General features: G+C 55.8%; 1 protein-coding gene across 1 annotated transcript in view; it reads right to left on the reverse strand.

Annotated features, from left to right (window-relative positions):
- The window catches only part of PLXNA1 (plexin A1), a 162,075-nt gene that overhangs the window by 101,827 nt on the left and 37,863 nt on the right, over positions 1 to 22,385 (reverse strand). Inside the window, exon 30 of the mRNA XM_030296408.1 lies at positions 18,777 to 18,917. Coding sequence (XP_030152268.1) covers positions 18,777 to 18,917 — 141 coding nt within the window. The remainder of the gene's footprint in view (positions 1 to 18,776; positions 18,918 to 22,385) is intronic.

Genomic DNA, 22,385 nt, shown 5'->3' on the forward strand with positions numbered 1-22,385 from the left:
CTGCCTCCGGGGTGCCCCCGCCTGTCCCCATCTGGGTGCCCCTCTGAGTGGTGGGTCCCTCCTCCCTCGCCGCCAGCCAGCTCCTTCCACAATGGGAGAAGCTCGGCCAGTGGTAGCTTCTGCCGCTCCTGTCCAGTTCCAGCTGAAAAACTTCCCAGGGCAGCTCTCTGATTGGCCAGGCTCAGGCCAACGACCCGTCACGGCACCCACCATGGCCAGCGTGGCGGCTCATATAAAAATGTGGTTACCGAGAGTGCATCAGTGACAAAAGCAGTCGGGGCTCACGGAAACAGACACCCAATGGGTACGCTGGATTTATATTTCTTTCGGTTTTGCTCCATGGTGTAAGTCGATGAACATGTTCAGAACGAAGGTCATAAGGAGCGTCTGTTCAATGAGGCTCGAGCTGCAGGGCTTGTATCCCCACCACAGGGACGAGCTGCAGCTTTTGTGGAAGTCGGAAGCCCACCCAGCCCTGAGGGTCCGTGTGTAGAGTTCTGGAGCCACAGTGGAGACAGATTACGGCACCATCCATACTCTCCCTTCCTGTCACAGTCACCAGGAAAGTCCATCAGCAGGTATCAGCTCACCCGGTGGGGACGGCAGGGCCCCTGGAGGGTTAACGAAACCAGGGCGAGACATCTCCCAGCACCGTGCCTGGCCCCACCAAGCGTACCTGTAACCTGTCGTTAATAATGATTGGCATGGTTATTTGTGTCACAGCACGCTCCCTGCTACAACACGAGCCCTGGATTTGTCTAGTTTATCTCTGCATCCCCCTGCCTCTATGCACTTAATAAATAACTGCCAGATGCTAAAATGTTGCTGTCCCCTCCCCTCCCCCCATCATTATTCTTACCACCCACACAGGTCCCTTTCTTACATGAAGGGTGCCCCCTGCACAAATCCAGCCTGCAGACCCACCTCATGTCTCATAAAAATGTGAACCAGTTTCCAGCATCTAAAAATCAGAATCATTGATTTCTTTCGAAATACCCACAGATTTATCCCCCTGGGGTAGCATTCTTGCGTGGCAATGGTTGCCTGGGAATGAGCACGGACTTCCCCCAGGTGGTCTGGGGTTGACCACAGTCTCCACCATCCCCTATAGTCTCCCCCACCCACATCCTTCGTCTGTGTCACCTCCTGGCCCCTGTAGGCAACTGAGTTTGTAAGTCCCGAATTCTGGCCTCATCCACTATTAAACCCAGTGCGTGCGTGTGTGGGTGTGCACGTCAGTGGGTCGGTGAGGTGCTCGCGCATCAAGCTGTTATCCCCACTGAGCCACAGTGTACTGAATTCGCGATTTCCTTTTGCAGCTTAGCAACTCACCGGAGAGCCGAGAGAGAAGGGAAGGTGTGCTGGTGGGTGAGAAAGAAAACAAAGCTGAGGGCTGGAGGGGCCGGGGAGTCAGGAGCTCCTTTTGGAGACCTTGAAAGAGAACATGACATCCTTACCCAGCCCTGGCTTCTGACACACCAGGGGGCCTCCAATGATCTCGAGAGAGTATGCAACATTGGACGAGGAGAATTCCCAGTGCAATATGGCTTCTAATTCGCTCTGATTATAAAACACAAGCGTCTGCCCTTCTTCTGTGGGTGTGCTGGGGCCTCAGCTAGGTGGTCTGCCCACCTCGGCCCACCCAGGCATCCGGCGCCTAGTGGAGGTGGGAGGCAGGGGGATGGGGATAACGCTGCCTTCTCATCTCGGGCTTGCACCGGCCAGACCCTGGGAGGCCAGAGTCTTCCCTGAGCGCCTCAGCCCCACCCCACATCTTAGGGAATCTCAGATCTGATCGTGAGGGAGTCAAAGTCATCTGCTCCGCCAGCCTCTGTCCCCAGAGTGCTTTCAGTACTCTTTTAGGGATCACTTTCTCTCTCCACAGAGTCACTCAAGTTGCCTGCCTAATTATCTGTCTTCCGCAGCTGAGTGCAGCCCCTCAAGGTGTCTGTGTATCTCTGGGCATCTCTATGACCCCAGAGTCCAACATGGGTCCTCTTAAATGGCCCCACAGCCCCACCCTTGAGAGCTGGCCCTGGACGCTCTCCAGAGTCTCCACAGGCCCCTTCCAGATTCCACTACCCTTAGCTGCCAGCGAGGGTCCGCCCCCTGGTTTGCCAATGCTTGGCCCTGCGCTCGTCCCCTCCTGCCCGGTGACGCTAACTCCCCACACCTGCTCTGGCCAGTCCCCCTCCAGCAGCTCAGTCACCCGCCAAACCCACATTCCCTACTGCCAATGGCCTCCCTCAGTTCCCAGAATCTTGACAGCAGGGGAGGAGCTGCCCCGATGGGAGGGGTCAGGTGGACAGGTGACTATGAACTCAGGAGCAGGGAACCCGGAAAAGGCGAAGGCTGCGTGGCAAGGCAGGAACCCCAGCAAAGCAGCCAAAGAGGGCAGCACCAGCCTGTTGCCAGCCGTGGACACCTGCTTGGGGTGCCCACTCTCGGTGCTCGTGGCCCAAGTAGAATTGACCCAGCCTCACTTCCTGACCCATCCACGCCTGCTCAGTCAGACTGTTCCATACTCCTGACCACAGTGACCAGCTGAGGATTTTCACACTTAGCTCACTGGGAACCCTTTTTAGGACCTTACGGCAACTATTAAGAATGAGACACCTTCCCTCTTGTGGAAGGCTGTCACCCTGAAGTTACCAGTGGTTCTCTTGGCTACTACCTGGGGAAAGCCTGCCTGAGAATAAATTGGACACAGAAGAAAGCAGAGCCAAGAGGTGGAGAGACATCATTTGAGCACCTGGATCCAGCAATGCCTGAAGCCAAAATCATCCTGTACTTTTAGTTACATGAGCCAATAAGTTTTCATTTTTGTTAGAGCTAGCTTGCATGTTCTGTCACAATCCAAACAGCCCTGAAAAGATACAGGTTTTATTCTAGAAGCTGATCAGTAGGTAAATGCAAATACAAACTAAATAGCTTAGTGCATGGGCTAGATGGGCAATGGGTACTAAGGAGGGCACTTGTGACGAGCACTGGGTGTTGAATGTAAGTGATGAATCACTGAATTCTACTGAAACCAAAATTGCACGTGTGTGAAATAACTAAAATCTAAATTAAAAATTTTTAAAAACCTAACTAGTATAGTGATTCCTCAAAAACTTGAATGTAAAAATGCCATATGATCCAGCAATCCTACTTCTGAGTGTAGACTGAGAAAAATTGGAAGCTGGAACTCAGATATTTGTACACTCGTGTTCATAGCAAATTATTTACAATAGCCCAAAGTAGCATTATTCACAAAAACCAGTGTCCGTGGAGGGATCAATGGGTGAAGAAAACGTGGTCTATTCATACAATAGTATATTATTCAGCCTTAGAAAGGAAAGAAATTCTGACACACGTTACAACATGGATGAACCTTGGGGACATTGTGCTTAGCGAAATAAGCCAGTCACAAAAGGAAATACTGTGTGATCCCGCTTACACGAGGTCCCCACAGTGGTCAGATTCCTAGAGACAGAAAGTAGGATTGTGGGTGCAGGGGGACTGGAAGAGGAAGAGGATGGGGGAGTCTGTGTTTACGGGGACGAGATGCAAGATGAAGAACGTTCTGGAGATCGGTTGCACAACAGTGAACGTACTTGACCACACCCTTAAAAATGGTTAAGACGGTAATTTTATGTGGTGTATATTTTTACCACAATTAAAATTTTTGGGAAAACAATAAGTAGACGGTATATCTTCATTGAGATAAAGCCAAGGACACAAAGAACTACGCAAGGTAAAATAGAAATCATGTAAACAAATTTACGGAGAAAAACATGGCCCTCCACCGGGCTGCAGGATGGGGAAGCTGGGAGTATCCATCTACCAGCTCCTGGCCTTTGTGGACTGAGGGTTGCTCAGGGGCACAGAATCCATGAACTTCCAGGCTGCTAAGCTCGTCTGGGGAGAGGGACCTCAGGAGGGAGACGCGGGTGCTAGAAGCAGTAAGCAGTCAGCATGCGCGTGTGCAGGACCAGGCATCCCAGCCCCAGGTCCAGGCAGAAGGACATGAGCCGAGTCCACACATGACACTTTGCTCCCTCAGGCACTCTTCTTGAGAGGCTTCGGTGCCTCTCGCCACTGCCCAGGTGAGGAGCCAGGCTCAGGGAGGTTGAATGACTTTCCCCAGGTCACACAGTCAGGAAGCCACAGGCTCAGGGTCTGACCTCAGCCTCCACGCTGTGCTGCCCCAGCAGATAAAGGCTCTGGTTTTAGGAAGAAGGACTTGGGGTGGGCCACCAGCACTGGCCTCTGTCATTGTTTTGGCCACAGCCTTGTGGCACAGCCACAGAGCTACCCCAGCACAGACCAGCGTGGCTCAGAGGCATGCCAACTGGGAAAAGGAGTTGGAGAAGCCACAAGGAGGTGGGTTTCAAAAGAGGGCAAGTCCAGAACACTGATTTTGTTCTCGCTGCAGCCAACGGATCAGAAAATTACAACCCAGCAACCGTGATCCAAACCGCCACCCTCCGTGAAGGCACAGACCCAGCACCCCCCTGAGGAGGGTCAGCTGGCCATCCCGTGGTGGCCGTGGGAGGCAGCCCAGGTGAACCGGGCTCACCAGGCTTGGCAGGCTCCTCCGAGCAGCACTTTGTTTTTAATTAAAGCGTGCCAACCTTGGGGTGTGGCCAGAGAGGTCAATGCTTTAAAGGTTCCCAGGCAGGCTGCAATTAAATCTCTCTCCTGCCGTCTCTCAAGGCTCTTTGAGACAAAGAGAGCCACACAGCAGCTCTAGGAGGTAACCTTCCCTCCCACTGAATTGGGCAGTAGCATGAGGGACAGGGAGTGGGGAAGCTCGGTGTCACCCACTCCCACCCAGGGCAGGGCAGAGCCGCTGTGCCCCAGCCCCCAGGAGAACAAAAAGGGCCAACTCCAGCCTCAGCACTTGGCCAGCCATTTCTGGGGTAGAGCGTGGAGGTGCAAAGGTCCTGGGGTCTGGCAGGAGTTCAGACTTAACGTGAGGGCCAAGCCAAAAGCTTACCCTCAGACTTAGGGTGGCAGGTGATTGTTTTGGAGTGAAGGCTAGGATCTGTTCCATTGGGAGGGAGGGGACCCACTCTTCAGACTCAGGCTTGGACATTCAGGGTGGGTGGTGACTGTAGTGCTGGGTAGGCCCTTTGGGTCAGAGGCTGTGCTTAGAGGGCTTGGCCCTCCACCCGTCCCCTGGCCCCGCAGGAGCAGGTGCACTGAGATTCCCCTCACTGCTCCCCGCACCAACTCCCTGGCCTGCCTCAGGCCTCTGCTGCAGCCAAAACCATGGTCTGGTCCTCCTCACCTGAAATGAGACAAGACTTCATATCCTCATTTTGTCCTGGAAAAAAATAAAAACAAAAACAAAACAGTCCTCGAGCACAGATTTCTTTTCAGTTCATTCTATATACACACACATACACACACACACAGACACACACACACACACACACACACTGGCCTCAGGGCCTTTGTACATGCTATCCTCTGCCTGGAACTCTTTCTCCTGACATTTTGCCTCAGATCCCTGCTAAAATGTCACTTCCTTTAGAAAATCTCCCATGACCATCCCTCCCCAAGATGACGTAAAATCTCCCTTAATAAGCTCGAACACTGCCAGGCATCAATTCTTCCAGCACTTACTAACAATAGTGACCATTTTTAGGTACTTACAGCTTCTCAGGCACTGGTTGAAGTTCCTTGCAAGGATCGCCTAATTAATTAGCTCCTCACAACAGCCCAATGGGGAAGGTAACATTATTGTAGCAGATGGTCACATCAACATAGCCCATCTTACAACACGCCATCGACGTGCAACGACCAGAACAGGCAAACCACGGAGTACGACAGGAGGGACTGTGTGTGTGTCTTCCAAAACTAGGTCCTAGAAGGCAACGTGGCTTATATGGCTTCCACCTGGAGCCCTCTGCCTCCCTCTCTCTCTCTCTCTCTCTCTCGGACACTCACCCTTGGAACCTGGCCACCTTGTCACAAGGAAGCCCAGGCCATATGGAGGAGGAGAAGTGGCAGGTGGTATTCTGGCTGAAAGCCCTGGCTAGGCCAGCACCAAGCGCCCAGTGGGTTCTTACAAATTACTTTGGCTCAGATACCAGGCACTCTGCCCCCAGAGAGCACACACTTTGAGGGCCCGTGATGGATAGGGACCAAGATGAGGAATGAGAAAAATGACCGAAAGAGGAAGAGCTGGGCCTGCCCATCTCAGGAGAGGTTTCCCAGGCAGAGAAAGAGACGGGATCAAAGTCCTGGCAGTGGAGAGGGCACAGGGCAAGGACTGAAGATGAAAGAAGAAGGTGCAGGAGAGATGAGCGGGCTTGAGAGCCGGGCTTTCATCCTGAAGATGTTGGGATCTGTTGGGGGTTTATGCAAGACCTGTCACCGGGAGGATCTGAAGCCATCATGACTAAGATGGCTGACGGTGAGACTTTTACTGGGATATAACGTTTTTAATGGGGATCGAACCCTCAAGTAAAAGAAATGAAGCTCTAATGGTAGAATGTCAGGCATCCACTTGAGAAGTTTCTGGGCAGGGAGTTCTGCCAGTAATCCTAGAAAGCACATAATGTTTGGTTGACACAAAGTGCCCCTCAGACATGTCCGCAGACTCCTTAGCCCTGCTCCCAATGAGAGGCGGGCTCTATGCCCCTATGCTAGACGGGCTTGGGACTGACTCAACCAATAGAGTGCGGCACAGCTTCAGACTCGCGGTCAGGAAACGCCTGGAGCCCTTGCTTACAGAGCACTGAGGCTCCACGTAAGGGTCCAACCACCTAGGCCACCGTGCGGTGAGGGACTCCAGGCCACGTGAAGCGGCCACACAGGCAGCCCAAGTCTTCCCCCGCACGACGTGTGCCTGAAGAAGCCTCCAGATGAGTCGCCCCAGGTTCAAACTCTCCAGCTGGGGCCAGTCGTTACGGAGCACAGGCCCCATGTGCCCTTCTGGCATTCAGATCCAGACTCTGGGAACGGTGGGGGGTGGGGGGCACCAAGGAGAGCAGACCAGACAGGGATCTGTGCACGTGTCGCCTCGCTACGTCCCCCAGCGCACGGGACCAGACTCAACCTGCTTGTGGCTTTAATTAAAGCCTTCTGGGAACTCCTGTGGTGGTCCCTGCATAGACAGCCCCTGACTCAAGCTCTCACTGGCCCATCTCACAGATGAGGAAGCTGAGGCTCAGAGAAGAATGTGACATGCCCAAGGCCACGTGGCTGGAGTGCTGGGGCTGAGATGGTAGCCCTGCCCCCGCCCCTGGCCTTCACCTTGAAAGAGGAGCTACCTGGGCACAAAGCACTGCCCAGCCATGCCTCTTTACTCCCTCACCACCCCCAGCCCCACCTTCCCTTCCTGCTCCCCCCCGCCCCTGCTGCCCCAAACTCATCACCTGCGTGGCCCCTAGCCCCGGCTGCCTGGAGCTCTGCCCCTCAGGCAAATCTTTCAAGACTCTCCTCACTCCAGGGAGCCCTCTTGGCCCGCAGGCTGGGTCAGGTCACAGCAGGGACCACCTTCCACTCTGGGTTCTAACAGGTTGTGTGCACTTGTGTGTGTGTGCTCCAACCCACCGCACCGGCTCAGGCATTCCTGGAGGGCGGGGACGGAGACTTGTGTCCACCTCAACGTCCCCAGCCCAGCCTGGAGCTTGGCACAGAGTAGGCCACCGGGAGAATGAGTCAGAGGCCCCAGCGGACCACGGGGCCAGCCACTGGGGTCAAACACTGCCCTCAGGCCTTGGCAGAAGCTAAGGTCCATCACGGATGGAGCTAGCCGGACCTCCAGAGGCACAGAGAAGACTTGAGAGAGAGACAGACACTCACGGGCTTCTGGGGTGTCACTAATCGATATAAGTGATGCCACTAACACGCAGAGTGGTGGCAACGCGTGGACGTGTGGACGGACCACATAGAAACAAGGAGGCAGGGTGTCGGCTACGAGAGGCCACTGGCGCTGTGGGCAGAGGGTGCTGGCAGCCCGCGGGAAGGGGACATAGGTTCAAGGGGGAAGGGGCTTAGCCTGTCGCCTCTGGGCCAGGACGAAGGCCAGGAGGAAGGGGCAGCCGCCTGGGGCTTCGGCAGGGCGCTCGGAGCTCCCCCGGACCTCCATCACCTGCCCCATCACCTGGAGGTCAGTGTTCTGCCTGGCGCCGGGGCCACTAGCAGAGGCAGCCCCTTGATGTCACCGCCCCTGCTCAGCACACAGATCTACACCCGCCCAGGACTCACGAGGACCAACAAGACACTGAGGGGGTGAAAGGGAGTGAGTTTAGAGGCCACGCCTTCCCCAGGGCCTCGATGCGCTCAGGGAAGGCGGGAGGAAAGGAACCAGCCGTGTCTTGAGCCACCTGGGCACCTGGAGTGGGGGCAGGGTGGCTTCCCCAGGGACCCCGGGGCTCAAGACAGACGAGGACCACGTGAGGTGTCTGCACCTCCCTCCTCAGTTCTGGGCACCCCACTGCTCACAGAAGCATCGAGAGCCCTCTGTGCTCAGAGGTTAAGGACTGCAAGTCCCGCGCCCACAGGGCCAGCCCCCCTACACCTTAGCTGGCATCCCAGGTGCCGGGCCCTGTGCCACTGCTCCCGTGGCTCAAAGGAAGCCAGAAATTAGGACTTGTGTGAAATACACAGATGTCTAAATGTTAGTCCCAGACCAACAAACACGAGGGTCGGGGGGTAAGGAAGAGACAATGGTGTCCAGTCACCAGTTCACAGTCTAGGACTCAAGGATGACCATCCCGGCATGTGAGGCTCAGAGGCTGAACCAAGGATAATGACCCCAGTGGAGGGAGGAGATCCCTGCGTTCGAGGGGCCCATCCCCCATCAGGTGACAGTCCCAGGGGGCTGTGCTGCAGCCCCAGCACACAGCCATAGTGACCAACCACCCTGGCACAGCCCTGAGCTTGGCGCCTCACTTAAATGGGTAAGTGCCGTCAATAGCCCCCTTTTGCGGATGAAGAAGCAAAGGCACAAAACACTCAAGTCAATTGCTCGGAATCCCAGCTCCCAGGGACAGGCACCTGTCACTGAGTATTTAGCTAGCAGCTCTCAGGACTCAGAGCAGTTCAGGCACAGAAACAACCTTTTGCCCGCGTCTGTGTGTGTGTGTGTGTGTGTGTGTGTGTGTATAACACATGCTTTGGGGAATGATTACCTGCTGAATCCCCATTAGAGATGCCCGGTCTGAAAGGAGACCATGGGCTTGAGCACAGAGAAGCAGCAAAGCCCCCACCACATTCTCCTGGGCTACTCCTGAGACCCTCCCAATTCCTCCTGGGACCCCTACTCCACCAGAGAAGGGGGAGCCCCCCGGAATGACTGAAGTGGACTTCCCATCCACCTTTTCCCAGGCCAGATTCAATCTGACTTTACAAAAATTAACATTAGGCGCCTGGGTGGCTCCATTGCTAAGCATCTGACTTCGGCTCAGGTCACAGTCTCGCTGTTCGTGAGTTCAAGTCCCACATCAGGTGAGCACAAGCCCTGCTCTGGGTAAAAACACGAGCCCCACTTTGGATGAGCCCCGCTTCTCTCTCTATCTCTCCCTCCCTCTCTCCCTCTGCCCCTCGCTCACTTACACCCTCTCTCTCTCTCTCTCTCTCTCTCCCTCTCTCTCAAAAAAAAAAAATAATAATAATAATTAACATTTGTTTCTCAACCCGCATCATAGTGTTTAACTGTCGCAACAACGTGACAGGGGAGGGAAGTCTGTCATCGTCCCCACCCCGCAGCTCCAGGCCTCAGGGCACAGCGGTGGACTGAGCTGTGGCTAGAGAAGGAGCCCATGCCTCAGCGGCAAGCTGGGAGCAGAGAGGTGGGTCCAAGGCCACCACCAGGGCCAGCATGGGGCAGAGGGGTCAGAGGCTTACAGAAGCCACATACCCAATGCCACCCGGGCTGGTATGACCAACCCAGATCCCGGGGCATCAAATTTGCCTGGCTTAAGCTCTTTTAATAAAATAAAGACTTGGGGGGTGGATTATAAAAGTAATTCACATTCAACACAGCAAATTTGAAAAACAGAGAGAAAAAAAAAAAACAAAGAAAATGTTAATTGCCCAAAATAACACCAACGAAAACACACTGTCCACGGTTTGGCATATTTCCCACCTGTTTTCTGTTTTGCTAATTTTTACAGTCAAGATACGACTGGATATATAATCATATAATCAGGTTTTGTTTTTTTTTTTAGGTAAACTCTCATTAGTAGTCTCCCTGTCATAATAATTCGTAGGCATCCGTTGGGAAGGATGGTATAGTGTCCCCCACATGAATTACTGTGCTTTACCTCAGCTGTCCCCTTTAATTGGACCCGTATGTTGTTTCTTATTTTTTTTGCACTCATGAACAGCCCTGAGATGAACACGATTGCTAAAGATTTTTCTTTCCTTAATTGTCTTTTAAATTAAAAAAACTCTTTGAATGTGGTAAATACTTTAGAGACTCTAATAGAGTACACGGAAGACAGTGAGTGCGTCTCTTGTCCTTGATCCCCTCTTCCTCAGTCTCCGAGGCAACCACTGGTCCCCAAGGTTTCTGTTTCTGCCAGGATATCCCACGCGCAGGTAAACACAGACATGACCGCACTCCCTCCGTCTTCCCCACAAATGGCAGCCCACAGCTTGCTTTGTTCAGTTAACAACATATGCCTCAGATTGTTCTCACTGGGACAGGAAGATGAGCCCTGTGTACCACGGGGCTAAGGAACCCTGCACCCAGTGGGCCAGTGGCATGATGGGCGACTAGCACTCCAGAAAAGGAAAAAGGCTCTGGCTTGTAGCGCTTGCCGATTTTCGTGGTGTAAATACTCCCACTGTGGTGATGTCAGGCCATCGGCAATTTAACAGTTGGCTAGCGATTTTTCCCGGCTATCTAACAATCATCTCTCAAGAGCCAAAAGTGGGCTGGCTCTGATACAGTGAATACACTGCCTTTTTTTTTTTTTTTTCTTTTTTTGGTATTGGGAAATTACTGCCTTGTGATTGATTCCCCCGACGAGGACTTTCTGGGTCCCAAAGTGTAAACACTCTTACAGTGTTGATCCACTTAGCAGATTAACACCCAGAAAGGCGAGCCATCGTGGCACGTGTCGCTGTGTGTGTGCACCAGCACTCACCCGGGCTCAGTCTCTGGGCTTTAATCTTTGCTAAGCGGATGTGAGGTATGAGTGTCCTCCTGTGGCTTTAATTTCACGGTGAAGGCCAAGAAGACCGGCTGCAGGGGTGGCCTTCAGCCCTGCACCCTGCACTGGAAGGGGCGGCCAGGGGAGGGGGGCGGTCTCTGCAGAGACTGGCGGTCCAGGTCCAAATGGCCTTGACAGGCCTGCCTTTGAACCATAAAGAGGACAATCAAGGCCCCTGGTGGGGTCTCCGATGAGCGTACCAAATACCTGAACTCCTGACTCGACGCGGCGAGGCCGCGCAGGCACGCCAGGCATGGGGAGCAGCGGGGGCCCCAGCACCCAGGCAGAGCCTGAACTCACCCCTGAGTGACAAGAGAAGTCTGGGGGTCCCTCAGTTGGACATCCTGCTTCCCGGTGACAGAATGCCAGCCTCAGGCCAATGAGAGAACAGACCAACTCATAGACCCGGGAGCCAAAGTAACCCCTTTCCCTCTGAGTTTGTCTCCACTTCAGGCAAGGGAAGGAGCTTCTTCCCTCAGGGTCAAGATGCCATCAGAGCTTTGGGAACGAGCCTGTAAAAGAGAGGGTCTCTGTCCCAGCAGTTCTGCAGAAATCCCAGAGACAGTATCAATAAGCAGGAGCTCGCGGCGGGGGGGAAGGGTGCGGGGGGGGGGGGGGACACAGTCCCTGCAGCACAAGGACAGCCGGGGTGACCTTTTGGGACCTGGAGTCGGAACGGCCCCCAGAGCTGTCCCATGCAGGGAGATGGCCAGGCCCTCACGCAGGCAGGATGGCAATCCTGGGGGTGGAGTCAGCCTCTGAGGGTGACACTGAGGGCACCAGCTGACATGGCCCAGAAGCTAAGACCATTTGTCTTGCAAGGAGGGAGCCTGGGGCACATTCCTGTCTCCACCTTGGGTGACTGACCTGTAGTCTCCCTTCACTCCCAAGAGTCAGGTGCCTGGATGGCACCCCCGACATGGGAGTGCTGCTATGGGGCTTCCAGGAGCTTTCCAGCACCCCAAACCCCGGCAAAGTCCACCCCCCTCCATCACTGCCCCCCTCAGCCACTCCAGCCCCATGTTCCTTCTATGGTGTCCCCTGCATCCCACAGGCCCTCAGAAACCACAGGGCCTGTACATGCCCGCCCCGCAGATACCCCCCTGGAGCCCACCCATCTCAGGCCCTGACTTTTAGGGAGGGCTCGGACTTTGTACTCACAAAAAGTGAGGCTCCCATCCCAGCAGAGCCCCTCCTCCCCTCCCTGAGTCCATTCCCTCCTCTACAGCCGGAGAAGACAGTGCTCACGCCCCAAGGCTGGCTGCCAAATCTGGCGCCTGTCCTGATGGCCCAGTGCCCGGGGCACCGGTGGTCACATACTGGAGCCATCTCCCTGCTCCGGCCCGCAGCAGATGGTCCACCTGGGTCAGCATCCTCTACACCCCTGCAGCCTTTGAACGCAGACTCCTCCTGCAAGTTTACCTGACCCCAAGGTCCTGGGGTCCCCAGGAAGCCACATCGGCCTCACCCATTTGACCGTGGGAGGACAGCACACCCCACAGCCCTCAGCCTGGCACGGGAGACGCCCCACAGGGCCTTTGAGGAGCTGGGTGTCAGATCAGAAAGCAGGCTGACCGAGGGCAGCTGCCTGTGGGCTGGTTGCTAGGGAAACCATCAGAGGAGAATTTCTAGGCGTATTGATCAGTGGAGAAGAAAGGCCCCTGGAGAGCGCTGCCTGGAGCGAACCGGGTGGGGAGGGGTGCCAGGAAAGAGACAGTGGGGGTGGTGGCCAGCTCCGGGGCAGAGCTGTTCTTCCTGGGTGAGGGCGGCTCCAAGGCTGACCCTGGCGGGGCCTGGTGTCTTCCCTGGGGACGGCTCCCTGGGCTGCGGTGGAGACAGCGTGAGCCAGTGGAAGGCACATGCTTAGAGCAGTGCCCTGACTTGGGCATTGGTCATGTCGTCACTAAGCCAGGCTCGGTGCCGAGCACGTTCTAAGACTGTGCCATAGACCGCCCTCCCCCCGCCAGGAGGACATCAAGCCAAAGTGAACAGGGCCCACGCACGGGTGTGCACGCGCACATGGGCGCGCACACAGAACGACTCTGTGCAGGGGGGATTTTCATACCCCTTTACAGGAGGCAGCTAGTGGCACGTCTTGGGGACGGAATGGGCGGGGGGCAGGCCCTACGGAAGGAGGGGAAGGTAATTTGCATCACTGAGCACTTAACACTGGGCCTCCCCCACTGTGTTCACTCTGGCCCAGGAAGCTAGGGCACCGGTCCAGGCCTGGGGGTCCAGAGGGCACAGATTTCAGCACGGCCCTCAGCACCCCACGCCCTCTGCCTGTCTCAACCTCCGTCATCACAGGGCAGTCAGGTCTTCCATGCCGTGTTCTAATGGCCAACGAGATGCCACCGACACCCTTGGTCTCCACCACCACTCCTGCTAAGTCTTCCCCACTCGGCACGCCCACCTCTGCAGCCAGGAGGATGGTCCTGACCAACTCAAATTTGGAGCAGGCAAGCTCCAGATTTGCTGGTGCCTGGCAGACAAGGACGAGCCCAGGGCCCTCACCCTCGTCCCCCAAGAGGGGTGTCCTAACTGCAGGCTGCAGAGGACTTTACGGTTGGCAGACTACTGTCACCCCCATGATCAGACTCGGTATCTGCCCCAGCCCCCAGGGCACCCGCCTTGCTTCCCACCGCTCTCTCAGCCTGAAAAGACCTCCCTGTCCCCCACCCTCCCCTTCCAGGGATCTAGGGCACTACCGTGGTCACTGCCTGCCTGGCGTGAAGAGTGACCGTCCCGTGTTCATGACAGCCCCCGACTCCCAGGACATGCAGCTGTCTGCAAGCTGCCTTCAAGCCCAGTTCCAAGCTGGGATTCAGCCTGGCTGTTCAGGGCGCTGTGTTTTCTTGACTTGAGTTAGTTATTCAGTGATGGGCATGTGACCCCGCGGAGCCAAATGCCAACAAGACTCAATTCCGGGGTTTGTGGCAGCTGTGCACGTGCGTGCACTCTCTCTCTTTGACTTGTCATGCGTCACGGCGTGGGGAGAGCTGCTCAGGACTAGACAACACGGAGGGAAGCAGGACCGAACGATGGAGAGACACGGGCGCCCGGGTGGCTCAGTCCGACTAAGTGTCCGGCTTCGGCTCAGGTCACGATCTCACGATTCGTGGGTTCGAGCCCCGCGTCAGGCTGTGTGCTGACCGCTCAGAGCCTGGAGCCTGCTTCTAATTCTGTGTCTCCCTCTCTCTCTGCCCCTCCCCTGCTCACACTCTGTCTCTCTCAAAAATGAATAAACGTTTAAAAAAAAATTAAAAACACAAAACATGGAGAGAAAGGCCTGGAGACCCCACTCCCCAGCCACACCTAAAGCCTACCTACTCCCCTTCTGCCACGGAGCCCATAAATGCCGCTTGTTCTTGGGCCAGTTTGAGTGAGTTCAGTGTCGCTACTGTCCCTAAAACAAGAGTTGTGTGTAATGCAACAGCTCGGCACAATTGTCCTCTCTCTGATGAAGCTTCCCTTGATATTTGGATGGAGTTCATCTCTCAAGGCTTCACTCACACCCGCTACAACACTCCCCCCCGCCCCATCCTGTTCGTGTCCATCTGCCCTGATGGGTCATCAGCTCCCCAGGGCAGGGGCCACGGCCCCCTTCATCTGTGAAGCCACGTGGCCTGGGGGAGGCAGACCTAGGTTCTTCGGCAGACCTACCAGCCTCCAGGTGAGCTGGCGCTCTCCAGCTGTGTGACCTTGGGAAGTGGCTGAACCTCTCTGAGCCTCCTTCTCTGTAAGAGTCACAGCAAAGCTGTGCTGAGGGTTTGTGGAGAACACGTAGCCCCAGCCTGGGTTTCGTTTTCACGTGTTCATTTCACAACCTCCTGTCTGGCACCTCACGTATTCCAGGCACGGTTCTCTGGGCAGGAACAAAACCTCGTAGGTCCTGCCTGCCTACGTGGAGCTGACAGTCTGGAGGAAGCAAGAGGTCAATGCGCGAGTGCACACACAGAGGAAGATCAACGCAGACAGCAGTGAGTGCTGCACACACGAGAGCACAGGGAATGTTCTAGAACAGCAGAGTCCCGTAGAACCTGCTGTAATGATGGAAATGTTCGCTGTCTGCTAAACGTGACTATTGACCACTTGCGATGTGACCAGTTAGACTGAGGACCAGTGTTTTTTCATTTTATTGGATTTTAAGTTATTTAAATCTGTAAAGAGATGCTTTCATCAGGTAAATATTTTGAACAACTTGGGTATGTAAATCTCCCTTTTCAACAGTACATTTGATCAAATCTAAGTGCAAATCAAGTGCTTCCAGAGAAAATGTAGCTTCTGAAGTGACATGTGCAAAATGTATGAACTATACAATGGATTTCTAAGGCTTACCACAATAAAAAGAATGTAAGAATATCTCATTAATATTTCTGTATTGGTTACATATTGAATCATAATATTTTGGACATATTGAGTTCAATAAAATACATCAAAGATAAATGTACATAAGATATATATAGGTAAATATATATATTTAAATTAATTCTTTAATGTGACTATGGTAATGTTAAAATAATATGTGGTTTGCATGATCTTTCTCTTGATGGTGCCTTTCTATAGCATTCTTAGAGAGGGGCAGTGATTAAACTGATGGTCAAAGAAGGCCTCTCTAAGGAGGTGACATTGGACCTGAGAACTGGGGGCATGGAAGGAGCCAGCCATGTGAGATGGCAAACACGACAAGTGCAAAGGCCCTGAGGCAGCACACATTCAGATTATTTGAAGGGTCAAAAGAAGGTAGTCGCCTGAGAACAAGTGAGGGAGAGGGAAAACGCTAGAGGGAGAGAGGGACTCAGATTCTGAGAGCAACTGCCTCAGACATGTGGGTCAGGGCCAGAACGTGTGGGCTAGACGGCCTTGTATTTCCCAAAGGTGGCCACACCACTGTCCCCTAGGTTCTGCTGCAGTGTGACACTGCTGATCCTCCATGTGTCCCCTCCGCCTGACACTGAGTGTGTCTGTGCCTTCTTCGACCAACAGAGTGCAGTGAAGGTACTATATCTGTAGCTTCCAGCTGGTCCCCTGACTCCCTCTCCAGAAGCCCCCTCCCAGCACCCAGCCGCCATGCTGTGAGGAAGGCCAAGGCCCACAGAGAAGCCACGTGTAGGCACTCCTGCTGACAGTCCCAACTGAGGCCACACCTGACGGAGCAGAAGTGGGCCGTTCCCCGCCGGGCCTGCCCCAAGTCCTAACGCACAGGCCCCAGATCACAACAACATGGTGGTCGTGTTCCGCTACTAGGCTCGGGTGGTTTGTTACCCATCCGGATTCTCCAGAACGCGGGACACGGCGAGGCATTTCAGCTGCATTACAAGCTTCTTCAGAAGCTTTTAAGCACGCAAGACACAGATCTGACTTGCAACGTGCTAAAGGCTACTCTCGCTGCTGTGCAGAGAATGGCAGGGGTGAGGCAGGCGCAGAAGCACAGAGGCCGGGTGGGAGGCGTAGACGGACCTGGGTGCAGCTAGAAGAAGATAACGCTCACAAAGCTCTGTTTTGCTGGCATTACCTCCTTTAACCCTGATGGTCAGGGCCACACAGCCTCGTATCTTCCGGGGAATGTGCTTTGTCCCCACCCCGTCACCCAAGTAAAGAAAGGGCACCACGGGGAAACTGACTAGCCAAGGTCACATGGCTGGTGGCTGGCTGGGAGAGGTATGAACCCAGACAATCTGACTCCAGAGTCCACTGCATTAGCCACTGTGCAGTGCCAACCCCGGGATGGAGAAAGAACACTGCAGACAGAGCCTGGGGTCAGGGCTCGAGCGACGGCACAAGGCTGGGGGCTTCGAATCATGGTCCCCGGCTAGACGAGTGCTATTGGGAACCAAGGGACCGGTCTAGGTGGCATAGAGGGGTGTTCTGCCTCCCTCCTCTCCTCCAAGAGGTCTTACCTCTCCCTCCCTCTGGCCAGTCTCTGCTTCTTTTTTTTTTTTTTTTAAGTTTTTATTTATTTATTTTGAGAGAGAGAGAGAGAGAGCTTGAGCAGGGGGAGGGGCAGACAGGGAGAGAGAATCCCAAGGAGGCACCATGCTTTCAGCACAGAGCCCAACACGGGGCTCCATTTCACAAACCGTGAGCATGACCTGAGCCGAAATCAGGAGTCAGGCACTTAGCCAAATGAGCCACCCAGGCCCCCCTGGCCACTCTCCGCTTCTGATGAGGATCCCCGCTATGTCCCAGCCCCACCCTGGCCCTGCCAGAACCCATAGAAGGTCTGGGAGGTTCTCTCCCAGGAAGGTAGACTTAAGTGACCAGAGAATACCAGTAACATTCTCACCAACCTCAGGCTCATCACTTCCTGTCTCCGGGCCTCAGTTTCCCCATACATAAAATGGGGAACGGGTAGAAGAAAAGACCTTCTAGAATCCTTCTCAGCTGTAATGCTCCCAGAGGCAGGAGACCTGAGATCTGGGCTGCTCATCAGGATGGCAGAGCCCTGGTTCCAGCTGGCTTAAGCAGAAAAGGAGGAATGCACCTGCTCATGTAACTGAAAAAAATCCAAAGAGAAGCTTCAGGTGTGGCTAGATCCAGACACTTGCCCAGTGTCACTGGAAACTCATCTTTTTCTCTGCCTCCATCATCCCCATAGGGGATGGCTTGGGTTTCAGGCAGGGTCTGCATGGTCTGGAAGTTTTAGGCTTTCTGTTTTAAGGCTGGGCCTCCCATATCACTTTGGTGCTTCATGACCCATATGTTCACTTAGAGACCAACCGACACCCCCACACACACCAAGGGATTAAGGTGCTCTTGGTGGCTGGCTTGGTCACATGGCCTGGTTGACAAGGGGATGGAGACTTGCAGCCCCATCACTTGGGGTGGGGGGCACTTTGAAAGGGAAGGGACCAATAGACAGCATCTACCTAGGCCCTTCCTCCTCTTCGGTTATCATGAGACTGGGGAGGAGGTCAGGATGGTGTGTGAGGTCACGTGACCGGAAGTGGCCTACTGGCCAGCCCAACACTGGCCACCCCAGTACCGTCTGCCACCCCCAGCCACAGGTGCCCAGGGTCTGCACACAGTAGGATCAAAGACGCCCGGTGTGGTGCTTCCTGCTCCACAGAAGCTGCCCAGCTCTGTCTCCTGGGACCCACTAAAGAGATTATGGGCCTGTCTTTTAGCAGAAACCCCAGGCCTCTGGGTGAGCTCCACTAATCCCGACAAGGATAACAGGCCCCTAATTAATTCTCCGAATCTGATGGCAGCACAAACGCCAGCCAGTCCACCCGCCTTAATGAGTTTAATCGACTGGACTTGATGATTTTATTCGAAACCTAGGGCCGCAAATTAAGCTCTTAAAAATGCACTTGAACTTGATTGGCAGTGGTAATCCCAACAAAGTCTGTTTAATCCTTGGGCAGCCCATGCACCACCGACCGTGGGCTCCAGAGCGCCTGCCGCATGCATGCCGGCTCCTTCCTACCTCGGCTCTGGGCCGGACCTCCCCTGCCTTCCACCTCCAGGCCCACGAGGGGTCCCAGGAGTCAGGAGGCCCCTGCCCCGCCCCTACCGCCCGAAGGTCAGCTCCTACATGCTCTTCAAACCCCAACCCAGCCCACTCCAAGGGAAGTCTTCTCCCACATTCTCCGTCAGAGACCAACCCCCTCCCACCATTGGGTCTGGGGCTGTGTCCTCCTCTCCCCCATCCAGATTCCGCTCTAGGGATGCTTTGCCCATCACTGTGCCCCAGCCCCCGGTTAGGGCTGTGTGCTGAGTGCTGGCGGTCAGCTCTGCACCGACGGCTGTGCACTCCTGTGGGGGATGGACCAAACAGCTAGCCAGTCCCCCTCCCCCCTCAACCCCATGCCCAAACCCCGGGCCCTGTGACTGCTTCTATCAAGGGGTGGAGCCCCACCCCATGAACCTGGCCTGGCCTGTGACTGCTTAGGCCGGTAGGGTGTGGTGGGCATGATGTCGTGGCCGTGTAGAGCCTACTTGTGTCTCAGAGCTTATCTCTGTCTGAGAACCAGCCTGCTGGAGCACGGGACGCCTTGTGGAACGTAGCTCAGTCACCTAGTGGAGGCCATCCCACACCAGTCAGCCCCAGCTGACCCAGCAGTTGACCACTGGTGCTTGAGCAAGCCCAGCCCACCCCAGCCCAGACCAGCTCCCTGATCTTTGCAGACATAGTAAGTGTCATTGTTGAGAGCAGTACGTTTGGAGGTGGCCGGACCCACAGCCGCAGTGCACCTGCGCACCTCCCCGGCTAGGCCAGCTCTTGGCACAGCGGTGCGGCTGCCTTTGGCCTCCAAGGCCGCAGCGTGTTCAGGGGTGTCCGCCTCAGCGTGTTCTCTGCCCGAGCCAGGCTAACCCCACGGCCCAGCCTTACCCGTGCCCATCTTCACGCCCAGCCCTCAACCTACAGTCGCCCTTCCCCCTCAGCATGCAGACCTTCCTCCAGCCAGATGGCCCAGCCCCAGGTCTCTCCACCCCCAGGATGGCCCCGGGGCCTGCGTTTGGACTAAGCCATCTTCTCCCCAGTGACTGGCCTCACAGATCCAGAGGTGGGGGCTGCTTTGAGTAAGACACACCCACGCCTGCGCCCACGCGTGCACCAACGCGCTTGTGTGCGCTCGCGTTCGCATCCGCGTGCTCACCATTCAAACCATCCTGCCTCTGGTCACAGGACAACGCAGCCTGTAGTTGTCTGTTGATCGTTTCAAATGTGTTTTCCCTATCAGATTGGCAGGTCTCCAAGTGTTTGCAACATGCTCTGCCGCGACAGGAAGGGAAGTGAGCACTGTTCGCGGAGCTGGGCTGCGGAGGGGCCTGCGGAAATGCCATCAAAATCACCAGAGCTTCTGCCCTTTGCCCCGGAAATCACACCTCTGGGATTTTACTGTCCCTGTGTGCCTGCCCACGTACGCGGTGACAGTAAAGGGACAGGGACAGCCCACATGTCTGTCCTCCTTTTAAACCGCGTAAACGCATTATCTCTGTTTCTTCTTAACGCACTGATGAAAGCTGCAGAGAATGAGTGAGGGAGTGTGTGCTGGTCGAGCAGCTGGGAACACCCCCTGCCACTCAGGCCTCATTCCTGCCAGGCTCGGGCTGCCCCTCCCATGGGGTGTGGGCACCTCTGCGTCCCCTCCGTGCCCTCACGCCGTGCGCACCCCCTAGCTCCCCCTCCTCGTCCTGGGACAGGACAGAGCCAAGCAGGCAACACAACCTCCCAAGGCCCCCGGGGCTCCCAGCGCCGCCCTCCTGCCCGCGAGCCTGGGAAGCAAGACGCTTTGATGAAATTTTCAAACTCCATGCATCTTTCAGGAGGAGGCTGGGGAGGAGAAGGAGGCGTATCAGAGAGGGAGGCTCTCCGGATGCTCCCACGCAAGGTGGGGTGCAAGGCCTCTCCCCCTGCCCTGCACACGGGCCCGCGATGTGAGCAGCCGGTAGGCAGAGGGGCCAGCACCTGGTTACCTGTGTCCCGAGAGGCCGATGGAGTCAGTCCCTGACCGTTTCCGGCAATGCGGGCCTGGCTGAGCTCCCGCCTCTCTGTCTGGGAAGGGGCAAGACACCCACCCCCCAGAGCTGGCCAGGGAGGGAGACGGGGTGTTCAGGAGGTGTAGCTGCCCTTTTTCTGTCCATGTCTGCTCATCTTCTTTCTCTGTTCACCTTCTCCTACCGCCCTCTTGGCTGGGTGTGAGACCCGGCGCTGGACCCTGCAAGGCCTTCTTTTCTGGAACACCCAGGGGCGCCAGCCCAGGCATGCAATGCGAGGGCTGGAGGCTTCCCCTGGCTGCGTGTGGGCTCCCTGCACAGGTGGGAGCCCCCAGCCCAACGTCACGGGCAGGACCGGGAGGCAGGGATGCACCTCTTCACACTCACCCAGACCAGCTGCCTCAGTTTGGGTTCCTGAAGATTAGACAAGGGTTCAATGTCAGCTGTTTGCATGGGGGCAGGGGGTAAGGGAGCATGACCAAGGGGGTGTCCACTGTGGGTAGCTGGGCTGGGTCCTTTTGGGGACACTGGATGGGTGGGACACACACGAGTCCATCCATCCAGCTGAGGATAAGAGGATAAGAGCCGGACAGGCTCTGGCCTGGCCGAAGTGACAGGGTGGGGCTCTGACATCATCAGGGTCACCCTCTTCCTAAAGCATTAAGTCACTGTGCCCTGCATCAACCGAGGAGCTTGGGGTGGCTGTCTGTGTGAGGGTTCCAGGCAGGGGACGAAAGGAGAGCCCCTTCCTGCGGACACTCTGACCATCCATCGGCCTTCTGCCCCTGCTGGGAAACAGCTGAGCCTAAGGGGGCCGCACACCCCCAGTCTGGCCGGAGAAGGCACTCACTCCGCCCCTGCAAGCCTGTCTGAGCCCTGGCCATGTGAGGGCACCAACTAGTCCTCATCAGCCGCCAGGCTCAGTCCCTACCGCCTTTCACAGGTGACAAACCAAGGCGTGAAGAGCCCACGTGACTTGCCCAAGATCTCCCAGCTTGTAAGAACAGAGCCAAGGTGGAGACTCGGCCTGTCCACACCAGATGCCACTTCTGGAGTCCATTCCCAGGGCTCCTTAGGGCTGCCCCGGGAACCCAGGCAGGCTGGCTGTCTGGGGAGCAGACTCAGGTTGGTGCCCCCCAGCACAGTCAAGAGGAACCACCGAGCCCCACCTCAGCGCTCTGCCTAGTCTCTGGCACGTCCACCCACGCATGCCTGACCTCACCAGCCCAAGTCCATCCCGAACCTGCACGCTTCTGTCCGTCCACACAGCGGCCCCCCTGTCCTCTCCGTCCCAGTCAGGTGTAAGGGCACAGAGGGGTTCTCCGTGTGGCCACTTTCTGGAAACAATACATGCTTCACATCATGTCTCTTCTCTGCTGAGAGCCTCTGAGGCTCCCTCTCGTCCTCCACGATGGGGTCTGGCCCCCGCTGACCCCCTTCCCCCACCACCTCACTCCTCAGCACCCCTCCCGAAGCCCAGATAACCCTTCTCCTTCCCCACCACCCAGTTCAAAGGTCCTTTCTGAAGACGCCAACCACCCCTGAACCAGCCTGCAGCTCCCTGAGCACCTCATCAGGAGCCTGTGAGGATGGAATTTTCCAGAGAGGACGGCAGCCTACTTTCCACCCAGTGCTCCTCTGCAGTGTGACCTCTCAGACCCCTGTTCTGTCTCGGAGTCTGGCGGGATGGCACCTCACTCACAGCCGGCACAGTGCACTGGAAGGAGTGCTGTCCGCTGGCAGAGCTCAGATGTCATGCCGCCCGCACCTCCCGTCCTGGAA

Source organism: Lynx canadensis, chromosome A2, assembly GCF_007474595.2.
Source record: "Lynx canadensis isolate LIC74 chromosome A2, mLynCan4.pri.v2, whole genome shotgun sequence".
NCBI lineage: Eukaryota > Metazoa > Chordata > Mammalia > Carnivora > Felidae > Lynx > Lynx canadensis.